The sequence below is a fragment of the Pipistrellus kuhlii genome, unplaced genomic scaffold, assembly GCF_014108245.1.
Source record: "Pipistrellus kuhlii isolate mPipKuh1 unplaced genomic scaffold, mPipKuh1.p scaffold_m20_p_9, whole genome shotgun sequence".
Classification (NCBI taxonomy): Eukaryota; Metazoa; Chordata; class Mammalia; order Chiroptera; family Vespertilionidae; genus Pipistrellus; species Pipistrellus kuhlii.
The window spans coordinates 29,455,035-29,470,547 of record NW_023425595.1 but is presented as its reverse complement, the minus strand read 5'-3'; the positions used below and the strand labels follow the sequence as shown (position 1 = coordinate 29,470,547).

Sequence of the window (15,513 nt, the reverse complement as noted above, 5' to 3'; positions counted from 1 at the left end):
CAAGTATAACCATTTAGTAAAAGACCCATAAACTCTAAACATCAAAACAGGAAGGTTTTGCCGAGACCGGTTTAGCTCAATGGATAGAGCGTCGGCTTGGGGACTGAAGGGACCCGGGTTCGATTCCGGTCAAGGGCATGTACCTTGGTTGCGGGCATATCCCCAGTAGGGGGTGTGCAAGAGGCAACTGATTGATGACTCTCTCTCATCGATGTTTCTAACTCTCTATCTCTCTCCCCTCCTCTCTGTACAAAATCAATAAAATATATTTAAAAAAACAAAACAAAACAAAAAAACAGGAAGGCTTTAATAAAGGTTCTGTGTAGTTTTTAAAGGGGGCACTAAGGAAAAGATTTTTTTGGGGAGGGGGGGAAATTGGATTTAAATTATAACCAAATAATAATAAAATATTATATTTAGTATTAATTAGAATAAATTGAATAAGAAAAAAAAGGTAATACTCTCCAATTAGGTGTCAGTTTTAAATGAGCCTCTTCTACAGGAGTTGAAATCACAAACGCAAAGTTTTTCTTTCTGTTGGTTCCGAACAGGTTAACAGGCATACCTCTCAATGGGAGAAGAAAACCAAACCTTTGTGGCTGAGTTCATCCTCCTTGGCCTTTCCAGGGATTTGCAGACCCAGGTCCTGCTATTCGTCCTTTTTCTCGTCATTTACCTGTTGACTGTGCTTGGCAATTTGCTGATTATCATTCTCATCTTCATGGACTCTCGACTGCACACGCCCATGTACTTTTTTCTTAGAAACCTCTCTTTCGCAGATCTTTGTTTTTCTACTAGCATTGTCCCGCAGGTGTTGGTCCACTTCCTGGTAAGTAGGAAAACGATTTCTTTCGTGGGGTGTATGGCACAGGTAATTGTCTTCCTTCTGGTTGGGTGTACAGAGTGTGCTCTGCTGGCCGTGATGTCCTATGACCGGTACGTGGCTGTCTGCAAGCCCCTGCACTACTCCACCATCATGACACAACAGGTGTGTCTCCAGCTGGCTGTAGCATCCTGGGCCAGTGGAGCATTAGTGTCTCTGGTGGACACCACCTTTACTTTCCAACTTCCATATCGAGGACAGAACATTATCAATCACTACTTTTGTGAGCCTCCTGCACTCCTGAAGCTGGCTTCAGCAGATACCTACAGCACAGAAATGGCCATCTTTGCAATGGGCGTGGTCATCCTCCTCGCTCCTGTCTCCCTGATCCTTGTCTCCTACTGGCATATTATCTCCACGGTGGTCCAGATGCAGTCTGGGGAGGGGAGGCTCAAGGCTTTCTCTACCTGTGGCTCCCATCTCATTGTCGTTGTTCTCTTCTATGGATCAGGAATATTCACCTACATGAGGCCAAACTCCAAGACCACAAAAGAGCGGGATAAGATGATATCTGTGTTCTATACAGTGGTCACACCAATGTTGAACCCCATAATTTACAGCCTGAGAAACAAGGATGTCAAAGGGGCTCTCTGGAAACTAATTGGAAGAAAGTCTCCTTCTCAGAGGCAGTGACCTCTGGGTGTGACTGTTAGAGCTAGGCCAGGGTAACATCCTTACAAAAGGAGCAGGACTTTGATAGGCAGCTCTGATTTAGGTCATTTCAGGAAGAAGCGTGATAGTGAAGGATGTGTTCTGGGAGCTATGAATACTGCACGCTAAGCTAGGACATGATGATAGAAGGGAATGGAGTTTGTAACAAACAAGTCTATGCATCTAAAGGATCTAGTTCCAGAAGGGTTTGGAGTCCTTTGTCTTCACAGTGACAAACATATCTTCTTTAGTGGTTCTCTAGAGATTACAATAAACAGCTTTAACATTTTCAACTTACTTAGAGTTAACATGATAAGAGTTTATTTCCTTCAGCATATTAAAGATGATATTTCACTGTCTTCTGGCCTCTATTGTTTCCAATGAGAAAAGCAACAGATATTAAAATCTTAATAAAGTATATATATATATATATATATATATATATATATATATATATATATTTTTTTTTTTTTTAAGAGAAAACTTGTAAAGTTCTGCCATAAAAATAGCTGGACCTTCAGTGAGTTGACTGAAACCTGAAAATTACCCTTGTTCAGTTAGAGAGCAATGTATGGGTTTCCTTGGACCTTTGAAAACATGGTCAGAAACTTCTTATCTACTAGAAGTATGAAAGGAAGGCTGATATTCGCACTCCTCTTTATTGCATTTTTCATTTCCATGCTCTCTTAATCGGCTGAAGACCATGTTTGAGCATATTTACTGACAATACCTGCAAGTTAAATTTTTTATTATACCTAGCTAGTTATGTATGACTAGAGGCCCGGCACACAAAATTCATGCATGTGTAGGGTGCCTAGGCCTCGCCAGCGATCAGGGCTAGCCAGGAGCTTTTCTTCCTTGGCTGTTGGCTGCTGACTGGGGCCTTCCTTTGTTCAACGCTGCCCCCTGGTGGTCAGCACACATCTTAGTGGGCTGTCAAATTCCCAAGGGGACAATTTGCATATTAGCCTTTTATTATATAGGATTTTCAAAATGCCAATCCCATCATGGCACACATCATTCCACCATTCTGTCATATCTTACCAATAATCATCTAATTCTGTAGCATTGAGTGAATAGCTGTGAAACAAATTTGAAGGGGTCTGAGCTTGAAGCTTAGCTGTGCCATCTTTCAGTTTCAATAAATTAGGGTATAATAATCTCTATCATATAGTATTGTGGTGAGGATTGACGTGATACTTATAATTCACTTATGATATTAATGATTACAGAAGAAGTTGCAACAAAACAAAAAATCCTAGTTTCATATCCTGTTTTACCTTGGTCAACTCATGCCCTAGATTTATAGCACCATCCCTAAAAAGGCTTTCCCTGACTAACTAGTGTAAGTTCTTCCTCTGAGGCCCAGTACCCTCTCCTTTAACTATTTTCTCTATTTTTACCTATCTGCCTGTAGTCTCACTCCCACTTATGACATCAATTACCATCTATCCAGAAATGACGCTAATTTTACATGTCTAGCCCTAAGATCCAGACGCCAATTGTCTATTTGACATTGCCTCCTGGATGTCACAACATATCTCATCCTCAATAAGCCAAACCTGAACTCATGCTCTTCTACAAGATACAAAACTGAATCAAAAACCATGCTAAACCATGTTACACGCAAGACAGAATTATGTTGAAATTATGTCACTGTTGTTTCTTTTTTGTTCCAAGCAAATTAGGAGCATAGGGGTGCTGAAAGAAGGTAAGAAAGATCTTAGCTAATTTCCTTATAAGGGATGGTGTTAGCGACTTAAATTTGACACACCCTTCTCCCACCAACCCTCCAAGAATTGCAACCATCCCTTCCTGACCCTATGGCTAGTCATAATGTTGTAGTGGGCGTGGCCTAGACCAATGGGCGGGGCTATGAAGACCCCGCCCACGCCCCTCCGGAGCCAATCCACTTAGACCCCTGGGTCTCCTTCCAAGTCTGGTGCGCGTGCGCAGGGCTGCGCGGCCGGCGTGCTTTGGCAGGTGAGACACTGATGAGGGGGCGGCGGCGGCGTTTAAAGGCCCGGAGTGGCGGGGCTTCCTGGTCGTGGTGATCGCCAGCCAGGACGCGGGTCCCGCGGCTCTTCGGGGAACTGCCGCCTGCGGTGACTGAACGGAGCGCGGGCCCGGAGTCTTGCTGCTAGGTTTCACCGAGTCCGCGAGCGGTGAGGACGCGGGGACCTGGAATTGGAAGCCCCGCTGGCGGGCGGCTACGCGGATCGCGCCCTCGGGTTTGTTCCCAGGGGCCGGGTTCCTCTGGGGCGCCCCGCGGTCTCCGCGGGAGAAGCGGGCGGGTGGCGCGAGCTGTCGGTGGTGGGGGCGAGGGCTGCGGGGGCATTTAGTGCGGGGGAGAGCCGAGATGGAGGGTCGGAGGGCCGAGGTCAGACGGTCGGGGTGGGGAGCTGATATTTCTTCAACTTGTTAAATGCACCTAAAAATATAAATGAAATATATTTATAGCAAAACCCTCTGAAAAATGAGATGAGATAAATAGTGACCCATTAGAATGGGAGATTAAGGCAACTTTCTGAGTCTTTAAAAAAACAACACTCTAAAATTAATTACTAATGTAGTGCATAGAAATAACATGGTTAGCCTGATATTTAAACCAGATAGAATGCAAGCACTGATGAGAATGTTTACAAAAGCTGCTATTTATTAGGCTGCCAAAAAAACTCAATAGAGAAAAAGAATATAGAGTGGTACTGACAACATTTATTACCAGATTGAAAACCAGAAAAAAAAAAAAAAAAACACTCTCAAATAGTAGGAAAATTAAATGTTGCTTCTAAAAACCAACTTAAATTAAAAATACTGCACATCATAGTCTATAGAGCACAGCTCAAGCTTCATGGTGGAGCAATGGCAAAGCCTTACATGCACCAAAAGTTCAGTTTCATACCTATGGTAACTTGAGCTGAGATTTAACCTCAGATCAGGTAGGTTACAAAGTATGTACTCCTGGTCACTATTTATTGCCTTTGTCGGGATTTCCTAACCTTGAAAATATTGATATTTGGAGCTGGATAATTTTTTTATATTAGAGGGCTGTATATTGTGTAGGATGTTTAGTAGCTACTCCCACTAAGTGCCAGTTATAACTCCCAGTCACAACAACCGAACTGTCTCTAGGCATTGCCCTGGTGGCAAAATCACCCCTGAACACCACGGGCCTAGAGGTATATAATAAAAAAGATCTTTGAATGGTAAATTGTATCCAGACTAGCAGTATTATAAATTGGACAGAAAGGTACATCTGAACTTCCCGGGACGTAATGACTGCTCTTTGGGGAACTCTGGGTCCTGTGCTCTGAGATTTTAGAGGAAATACTGGCTCCTGCGGATAGGCTTTTCAGTCAAGATGCACAGCCTAGCGGGGTCTCTTGACTTGAGCTATATTTTGTGAGGATTCCCACTGAAGAAAAATGCCAGGTACTCACTCTGCTAACAATCTGCTTTCTGTCTAATAGCCAAATGTGATCCATGGTAGTGTTGTGGTCTGTGTAGTTGAGCCTAAGACTTCCATGGTGGACATTGCAGACTGGTCCCTAGTGAGTTCTAACAAATAAAAAAAAAAATTAATTATTGTAGTTTGGAATCACTTTTTAAAAAATCCCTAACAATAAAATAGCTCATGAATGTTTATTGTATTTTTAAATAATTGGTTTCTTACTTTAATTTCTAGTGGTAGTGCCAATTTTACTCATTTTATATGACATTATTGGTATTTTAATGGGAACTTAAGAAGTTTTTTAGGCATCTCCAGTATTAAACCTTAATATCCCACCTAAAGATTTGTTTTGCTTAGTTATAAAGCAAAATAGAGTTGTAACCTGGTACAGGAGACACTGGAGTTAAATTATGAAGTTTGTTTTAATCAAAGGAATATTTCATTTATCACTTGTTTGTGTGATATCTGTTTTGTCTTTTTTGATTAATTGGGGGGAAAGGATAGCATATTTTCCTGTTATAAAGAAGAAAAATAAGAATGAAAGGAGAATCCATTTTTATATTTATTTGCTTAAGTAATTTTAAGAATATTATTTGTACTATTTTATCTTTTAACCCTATGCTAATATGTTCACTATCTAGAAGGTCATATTTGTATCTTTTTTTCAGTCTCTCAAGGAACCTGAATGTTGGCTTTATGTCTGAAACTCCTGGAATTCCTGGAAATTTTCTTGTGAGATATCACTTGGCTCAAATCATACCTATATCTATCTATCTATCTATCTATCTACCTATCTATATCTATATAGATATATATAGATATATATAGATATAGATATATAGTATACAGGTACTTAACCCAACCCTAACACTTACAGGACTCCTCTGATAAGATAAATTCAAACAAAGTGGGACTTCTGTCTAGGAAGATGCAGCCCCTGAACAAGTCGATGGCTATCTCAAAACCTCAAAACCTGACTCTGAATGAACACCGTGAGGACCTGAGCGGAGATGTGTCTTGGCAGCAGGAAACCACCCCAGTGAGGGAGACCTGTGACTCTGAGGCCTCACGTCAAAAGTTCAGACATTTCCAGTACTTGGAAGTGTCTGGGCCTCATGAAGCCCTGAGCCGGCTCTGGGAGCTCTGTCTCCAGTGGCTGAGACCAGAGGTTCATACTACGAAGCAGATCCTAGAACTGTTGGTGCTGGAACAATTCCTGACCATTCTCCCTGAAGAGGTCAGGACTTGGGTGAATTTACATCATCCAAAGAACAGCAAAGAAGTGGTGAGCCTCATAGAAGATGTAATTCAAGACAAAGGTGAGAATATAGAAAACTGAATGTAGAATAGTTGGCTCTTCTCTGAAATCTGAAAACAAAAATGAAATTACTGAGCTCATAGATTCAGAGAACAGATTAGTGGTTGCCAGCGGCGGGCAGTAAGGAGTGGGCAAAATGAGTGAAGGGGGTAAAAAAAGTACAAACTTCCAGTTATAAATAAGCCACGGGGATGTAAGGTATGGCATGGTGACATAGTTAACAGTACTGTAGTGCATATTTGAAAGTTGCTCAGAAAGTAGGTCTTAAAAGTTCTTATCATAGGGAAAAAAATTAGTAACAATATAATGACAGATGTTAACTAGACTTATTATGGTGATCATTTCACAATATACCTGTATACCAATATTGAGTCATTAATTTGCACTCCTGAAACTAATACAATGTTATATGTCAATGATTCCTCAATTAAAAAGGAAGAAAAATTATCCTTTTTGAAGCTAGAAGGTGTCAAGGGCCAGATCATGAAGAACTTGACCATATCACAAAACATGGATTTTATTCTGTGGGCTATAGAAATAGAATGAGATCTTACAGGTTGAGAAGGGGAGTGCAACAATTTGGTGTGCATTTTAAAAATATGTTGGTATCATTGTTGAGTGGAGGCTGGCAAACTATGACCCAAAGGCAAAATATTTTTTGAAATAGTTTTAGTGGAACACAGACACACCCATTTATTTATATTTTGTCTGCTTTCATGCTATGACCAAAGTTGGTTAGTTATAGCAGAAACTATATAGCAACAAACCTAAAATATTTTTAATCTGGATCTTTGCACAAAAGGTTTTTCCAACTGCTTATATTAAGGATAGACCTGAAAGCTCAGAAAAAAAAAAAAAAAAAAAAAAAGGTCCAAAGACTAGGTCAGGTGTTACAGAATGAAGAGAGCATTGGAAAAACAGGATTTTGAACCTAAAGGATTCATGCAGGAGGCAGCCAATTAATGATTCCCCTTGATAGAAACATCATTGGTGTTTCTCTTTCTCCTTTCTGAATCAATAAAAACATTTAAAGAGATGTTTTAAAAAAGTTTGAAGACACCAGACTAATATACAAAAATCCATTGTATTTCTATATACTAGCAATGATCAATACTAAAGTGAAACAAGGCAATCTACAGATTCAAATGAAATTTATATAAAAATTCCAGCTACATATTTTTTTTTTTGCAGAAATGGAAAAGCTGATCCTAAAATTCAAATGGAATTACAAAGCAAAACACACAAAAACCCCACATATCCAAAATAGCCTTAATAAAGAACAGAGTTTAAAGATACACAGTTTAAAAATTCCTAATTTGAGTAATCTAAAAAGAGTGCTGAAGTGATTTGCCATGAAATTAAAGCATAGAGAAGAAAGTAACCTTTAGGCAGCATTCAAATAGTATATTGCTGAGAAATTTGATTCCCCCCCCAAATTCTGCCTTTATTTACAAAAGGGTCTCATAAAATATTTCCCACATTGTTTGTATTCTTATTTTACCCTGAATCAATGAAAACTTCTTCACAGACTAATATTGGTTTATAGTCTGGTATTTGAGGATCATTGATATAACTAATGAATCTTGGAGAAACTTTGGAAAATTGACCCTTGGGTATACTTCTCACTAACGTACTGGAGGAAAGTTGGTTGCCACTGAGGTATTTAAATACTTAAAAGAACCAGTAGTTCAGGGTGACCAGAATGCTTAAGTCTGTATATGGTATACACAGAGCAACTTAGCGGTAAAGAACCCTTGAGTAGAAGTCTCACCAATGTGTTTGAGGAAGGGATTGATAGGATAAAATACAGGGTGAGGCAAAAGTATGTTTTCAGTTGTTTGTAAGAAAAATAATACAATTTTTTTGCAGAAATGTTTCTCATACTCACAACTGTAAAAATACTTTTGTCCCACCCTGTATTCTTAGCTCCCAATAGAACCACAACCTATGGCGGCTAAGTCTTACGTAGGATTTAGTTTTGACAGGGTTAAAGTTATTTTTGGGGGATCTGCTATAACCACAAATGAGGAGTCAAAATATTATTTTGGCCTTTTCCCCTCTGATCCAGTAGTTCTCAATCCCTGGTGGAATTTCAGAATCACATTTAGAGCTTTTTAAAAATATAAGATCTAGGCCCACCATGGTAGATTCTGATTGGTTGTAGAGCTTTGCATCATTATTTTTTCAAAGCATTTTAAAGCCGATTCCTAGGGATAGCATGTTATAATCACTGCTGTAATCATTAAACTTTTCTCCAAAATATAGCTTGTCTCCCTAATGTTTTTCTTCATCTTCTTCAGATATTCCCTGCGAGGATTCTGCCCTTCTCCAGAAGGTGAGTATCAAGAAGGAGAAAATGGAAGCAGATTCACTAACAGGCAAATCCCAGGTGAATTAGGATTCCACTCTTTACTGAAATGAGCTGATTTTTCTTTCTTGACCTTTGAACTTTTGTCAAACAGTTATATCTAAGGACACGAGACTTGTTCTCCCTCAGGACACTGGACCTATTTTAGTTGGCGGTACACTTTTTGAAAAATATAATCTTTGTTTTTGGTGCATTTATTTCTTCAAAACCTTAAACAGTAATTGAAGCTATTAAAAGAGAGCCCATCCAGAGAATGTTCAGAATTAAAAGTGAAGGGAGCCAATGTCACTAATCTTCAGAGAAGAAACCTCAAAGGATACTGAAATGAAATAAACAAAGTAGTAGAGAAAAACCAGGAAAATGTTGTCACTGAAAGCACAAGATGAGAATATTTCAAGAAGAAATCACTTAGAGATTAGGAAAATCCAGCCTGGGTGGTGTCTTACACCAGTTATCATCAGGGAGCTCCTAACATGCATGAGAATAAAAGCCAGGTTGCAGAGAAGGTGAGGAAGTAAGCAAAACCAATGTAGATGACATTCACAAAGACAGGCTCTGAAGTAGGGGAAGGAAAGGATTTGTATATTTCGGTGTGACTGAAGGTGCCAGCAATGATAAGGTTGAGAATGCTGAGAGAAATTTGACAACTGTTGATGGTAAGAGGGCCATTTTCAGAAAGGTTTAATGCAGCCCTGGCCAGTGTGGCTCTGTTGCTTGGATGTCATGCCATGCACCAAAAGGTTGCCAGTTTGATTCCAATTCAGGGCACATGTTGTGGGCTGGGTTGTGGGCTCCATCCTCAGCAGTCAGTTAATGTTTCACTCTCTCCCTTCTCTCTCTCTAAAAGTCAAATGAAAAAAAATCTTTAAAGAAAAAGAAGAAATGTTTATGCGGTGCCTAATATGCCACTTTTTTTAAGACAGTAAATGTAACAAAACCCTGGCTTTGTGGAGATTATAGTCAAAGCAGACAGGCAGACCAAGCAAATAATTGCAGCCCTGGCTGGTGTGGCTTGGTTGGTTGAGCATCTGTCAGGGCACATATCCAAGTTGCTGATTGGTTCCCCTGTCTGTACATACAAGAAGTGGCCGACCCATGTTTCTCATTTTGATATCTCTCTCTCTCCCCCCACCCTCTTCTCTTCCTCTCTCTAAAATCAATAAAAATATTTTTAAGAGGATAATTGCAGACAAGAATAATAATTAGAAAGAAAAGAAATATGTTCAAATAATTTTTGTTCCACAGTTATCCCAACTGTTGTTTTTTTTTTCCTAATCGAATTAATTTTCCTTTTGCGGCCCAACAAAGTTTCAAGTTGATAGGCCCCTAATATAACATGATTTTCATCCTTTAGATCCCCAAAGATTGACCTATCAATTTCTTGTATGTTCTGGCTCCCTCCCGTATTCTTTCCAAATTTATTTCTCCTCTAGTAATATTTTTGAGAGATCTTTGATTAAAAAGGAACTTAATGTTTTAGGAACCAGTGACATTCAAAGATGTGGTTGTGGAATTCAGCGCGGAAGAGTGGGGGCGATTGGACCCTGCTGTAAAGAACCTGTACAGGGATGTGATGCTGGAGAACTATAGGAACCTCAGTTCATTGCGGAAAGGTGGCTTCTATGTACTTACCTAATCTCATTAATAATCTCTTCATCTGCCGAAACCGGTTTGGCTCAGTGGATGGAGCGTTGGTCTGCGGACTGAAAGGTCCCTGGTTCGATTCCGGTCAAGAGCATGTACATTGGTTGTGGGCACATCTCTGGTGGGGGGTGTGCAGGAGGCAGGTGGTAGATGATTCTCTCTCTTTGATGTTTCTGGCTATCTATCCCGCTCCCTTCCTCTCTGAGAAAAATCAATAAAATATATATTTTAAAAAATAATCTCTTCATCTACTAAATGTAGGACTGCTGAAGTGATTAAGGGCATTTGGGATTAGGTTCAGGTTTTTTAATATTCTTCGGGCACAACAGCAGATTTTCTTGCTGTATCTGGCTGAAAGTTCTTTCTGATGCAGAGTTTTAGAAATACACAGGTGTATGATGATTCTGGCCTAATCTTTCAACAGCTCTTAGAATACTATGTTGGGTTGGAATTCTTTTTCCTATAAAAAGGTCTGGAGTGTCATGTATATTTGTTTATTGTGTTGTTTCCATTTTTCCCAAACAGAGCTTCTATTTTCCAAACCAGTTGAGGTCCCCAAGTTGGAGAGTAAGATAAAAGGATGGATAATGGAGCAAGAAATCCCAAGAACAGCCATACTTGGTAAGAAGCAGGCAGATACGAGGCATTTGTAAAAAGCTTCTGTTTGTTAAACTTAACATTGTACTACCAGCCTTTGATTGATAGTTGGGAATGTGATGACAAAACCACCTAAACTTTGAAGAAAAAAAGTCATCATAGCTTTTGGTTCACAGATTCTTTTTCTTATGTGGACAAGCAAAACTGTGGTTTGGGTTAGAACTTAAAGCTGTGTGGCCTGTCTGCCAGTTTCCTAGTCTGTAACAGAGAGTGAATAGTAGTGTCTACTTCCACTTTACTGTGAGGATTAAATGTATTCATATGTGTAACATACTTAGAGCAGTGCCTGGCACCTGGTAAATGCTATATAAATGATTGTTAGCCGTCTCAATTAAATGGTATTCTTTTTTTTTTTTCTTTTCTTCAGAAAACTCTGTTTTATCTTAAAATGGCTTTAATATTCTTCATATTTTCCCCCCTTCTTTAACTATATAAATCCTTAACTTGTGCCTTAAGTCCCTACCCCCATCATAATTTATTCTTATTAACATTTTGTTTTAAATTATTGTGGGCTTAATATATATTTTAGAAAGTGTAGAATATACTTTTCTATAATGAGGGATATAACTCAACTCATTACATCATTAAGTTATGTAGTATTAACATTTGTGTGTGTGTGTGTGTGTGTGGTTTTTTTTCCTTCAGCAATTTTCTTTGTTTATGATAATGTATTTCCGTGGCTTGTAACAATTTCTTTTTTCCAAATTGGGGGTTATCAGGAATATGTCATTATATGTATTCTGCTCTTCTCACCTAATATGATATCATGCACAATTGCCTATTTCACTAAATACGAAAATTGGTTTCTAAATCACATATAACATACCATCACATACATGTATCAGTATATTCAACCATTCCTCCCTCCCACCACAATTATTGGACATTTAGGTTATTGCCAATTTTTCAGACTTAAATGATTTCTATAGTAAACCTTATTAGAAAAGGAACTTCAGCACCAAAGAAGTAGTGTGTGTGTGTGTGTGTGTGTGTGTGTGTGTGTGTATTGTATATGTGTATATTTAGGGAGATGTCCAAAGATGCAGTTTATTCAATATTATATTAGTTTCAGGTGTACAGCATAGTGATTAGACATTTATATAATATAAGAATTGATACCCTAATACAGTGGATCTCAACCTTCCTAATGCTGAGACCCTTTAGTAGAGCTCCGCATGTTGTGGTGACCCTCAACCATAACATTATTTTCATAGCTGTAATTTTGCTGCTGTTAGGAATCATATTGTAAATATCTGTGTTTTCCGATGGTCTTGGGCTCTACAGCAGCAGTTCTCAACAGATCGTGACCTTTTTCACCCAGCCCCCCAACTCCCCTTCCATTTGGCAACCATCAGTTTGTTCTGTGTCTCGATGAGTCTGTTTCTGTTTTATCACCCTGGCAAACACTAGGTATTTTTTATCTGAAATCTTTATTGATTTGATAGGCAAATTACTCTGTTCCTTCTTTTCTATATCTTCTCCCTCGGTTATCTTTTGGATCCCATTTCTATAAAATGCTCTTTCTTCCATTCTATGCCTTGTTGATCTCAACCTTCTTTTTAATATTTTACCTCATTTATTTGTTCTGTAATTCTCATTTTTTTAGCCTCACTTCACATTTTATTCTGTGCTTTAGATGCATAAAACATGCATATCCCCTTATATGGTTTAGCCTTCCTTTGCTAATTAAGCAAATTTTCTTCTTCTAGTTTGTGGAATTTTTATTTCTTTTCAGACACACAGGTAATTTCAGAAAATCAGGATTCAATTTCAAAGAGAATTTCTGGAGCAGAAACATCCCATGGAGTGATAATGACAACATTGACCCAAAGTAGACTTCCTTCTCTGGATGCCTGCAAAAGTGATGATTGGTTAGTTAGGAACTGGGACATAAAATTGTCACAAGAAGCTTTCATTTATAAGACAGTCGATACTAAGAAGAGAGACTTTGAATATAGTAAAAATAAAAAAAGCTTTGATGTTAAGTCAGTTAACTCAGTTTTTGATAGTCAACAAGAAGTTCCTATGAGGAAGGGGTCCCCCAAGTGCCATAAGTTTAAAACTAATTTCAAATTTAATTTTGACTTAGTGGGGAAGCAACATTTAGAATATAAGGAATGTGGGAGCCTGAGTACAGATATTCAACACCCAAAAAGTCATACCACAGTGAACTGCTATGAATGTTTTCAGTGTGGGAAAGTCTTCAGCCGGAGTTCATCCCTTGTTCGACATCAGATCATTCACACAGGAGAGAAACCCTATAAATGTAGTAAATGTGGGAGATCCTTCAACCGGCGAACAAACCTTAGTAAGCATCAAAGAAGTCATCCAGAAGTAAAGGCCTACAAAGGAAATAAATGTGAAACAGTCTTCAGTAAGAGTGAAGACAGTAATAAAAGCCCAAGTCTTCATCCTAGAGATAATACTTATGAATGTGTTAACTGTGGGAAATCCTTTAGCCGGAGCTCCTCACTTATTCGACATCAAATGATTCATACTGGGGAGAAACCATTTAAATGTAACAAATGTGAGAAAACCTTCAACAGGAATTCAAACCTTATTAAACACCAAAAACTTCATACTCAAAGAGAAGTCCTATAACAAGTAAATGGAATAATGCCTTCAGTCAGAGTACAGAACTCATTCAACACCCATGAACTTATGCTGGAAGGAATCCTATGAAAATGCAAATGGAAAAAAACTGTTTGTCAGAGATTATTCTCTAATTGATAATGATGGAATTAATATTGGAAGGAAATCTGTTATTGGATAGAAATCTCAGGTAGATTTTCCTGGCTTCCAGATGAAACCACAGAGTTTGGAATTAAACATATCACCATACAAGTGTTTGTCTATCATTATTCTGATGTTCATTTACCATCATCTTTCTCTAGTTCATAAATAGGACCTATTCACCTAAATCTATTGAAGAAGTCCATATTACGGAGAAGCCAAGCAATATTCTTGGAGTTGATATTTAATAAAACTCAAACTTTCAGTTCTTAATATGAAGGTCACAAGTAACCAGGAGATGATGAGAAAATAGAAGGATATTATAAGGACTGAACTCTCTGAAATAATGGCAAAGGTCTTAGTGACAGCCAATTACTCCACCCCAATTAATATCCTTGGCTGCCCTGGTGCTCAGTGGGGACTACAATTGGAAAAGAGTAATCAACTGCAATAGGAGGTGGATGTGTTGTTGTTAATCTACATGTATCTTTTTAAGATATGAATTTCTTTTAATGTACTCTTGGATCTAGGCTGGAGGACACCCATAGCCCTAGGTCTATCATTTATCCTAAACATTTAAAGGTCAATAAAGTGTCCTCAAGTGGGACACAGGCCCTGCCACCACTCCAGAGGAATAGCCCACCAAATCGCAGCCAACGCTGCTATGGCACAAAATGCAGCCCACAGCAAACGGTGACTGTGGGCACCAGGTAATGATGTCACATTTTTGTTGACATTCTGAAGCTGAAATTGTCAACAGAACATGTCTGAAGAACAACTGTTGCCACAATGTACCTCTGAGGCTGAAAGAAACAACATGTCTGAAGAACTATTGGCACAACATGTCTGAAGCTGAAAAAAAGGCATTGTTGACAGAACATGTCTGAAGAAAAGTCATCGACAAGTACTACCTATACTGATAGGAACTGCCTTCATAACGAAAATGAAGTAAATGAGGATGCAATTATCAAACACAGTTGTGGAATGACTGTTACTTGTCAATTTTGCCTATCTCTAAATTTCTCTAATGAAAAACCATCTGATGAAAAATTTACTCGATGTTGTAGCAAAGGCAAAGTTTGTCCAAATGATATAAATTTTCCAGAAGACCTGGCATATTTTAAATTAATGATAAATGAAGATTCTGACAAAAATTTCACGGAAAATATTTGTTGTTATATCATGTTGTTACTGTTTTTTATTAATCTATATATTATTTTCATTTACATTTTACTAATTTTCTTTCATCTCTGACACTTCTATTGTATAAAGAAAGGGCAAATAGTGATATTAAAATATTTATTCTAATTTCCTCTCATTGTGCAGGAATTCATGCACTGGGCCACTCATTTCTAGATAAAAAGGCTCTTAAGGAGATGTTGAATCCTCCCATGTTAAACCATAAAAACATTCTAATCAAATATTTCATTGAGAACATTATTTCAAAAGTTGACTATAAAGTTTATTTTGTAAGTACCACTCTAGTGAGAAAATGTAAGAGATATCTCTATATATGACAATGAGTTTGGTGGCTAAAGAGCAAAACTGAGAAAAGAAAAATACTTTGATTTTCATTTTTTTATGAAAATGCTTCTTATAAAACACCTATATCTACTTAAAGAAGCTTAAGATATATGGCAAATCAGACTTCTAGATTTTAATCCTGGAATTGCCAATAATTTGTCCTATAACTAGTTATTTAACTTGGGACTCTAATATTTCATCTGAGAATAGGGATACCTGGCCTACATTTTTATTGTACAGTTATAAAGAGATAATATAGCACATTTCTTAAGTATAAGATTTGC

General features: G+C 38.2%; 2 protein-coding genes across 2 annotated transcripts; both read left to right on the top strand.

Moving 5' to 3' along the window:
• Window positions 1–550: 550 nt before the first annotated feature.
• LOC118713354 (olfactory receptor 2D3) lies at window positions 551–1,587 on the top strand. The gene has a single exon (XM_036427811.2). It carries the CDS (start codon window positions 572–574, stop codon window positions 1,514–1,516), a length of 945 nt encoding a protein of 314 aa, XP_036283704.1. The 5' UTR covers window positions 551–571; the 3' UTR covers window positions 1,517–1,587.
• An 8,971-nt stretch (window positions 1,588–10,558) lies between these two features.
• On the top strand, window positions 10,559–14,894 carry ZNF215 (zinc finger protein 215). Its single transcript, XM_036427809.2, has 2 exons — window positions 10,559–10,936; window positions 12,708–14,894. Exons 1-2 carry the CDS (start codon window positions 10,753–10,755, stop codon window positions 13,571–13,573), a joined length of 1,050 nt encoding a protein of 349 aa, XP_036283702.2. The 5' UTR covers window positions 10,559–10,752; the 3' UTR covers window positions 13,574–14,894.
• Window positions 14,895–15,513: the final 619 nt, after the last annotated feature.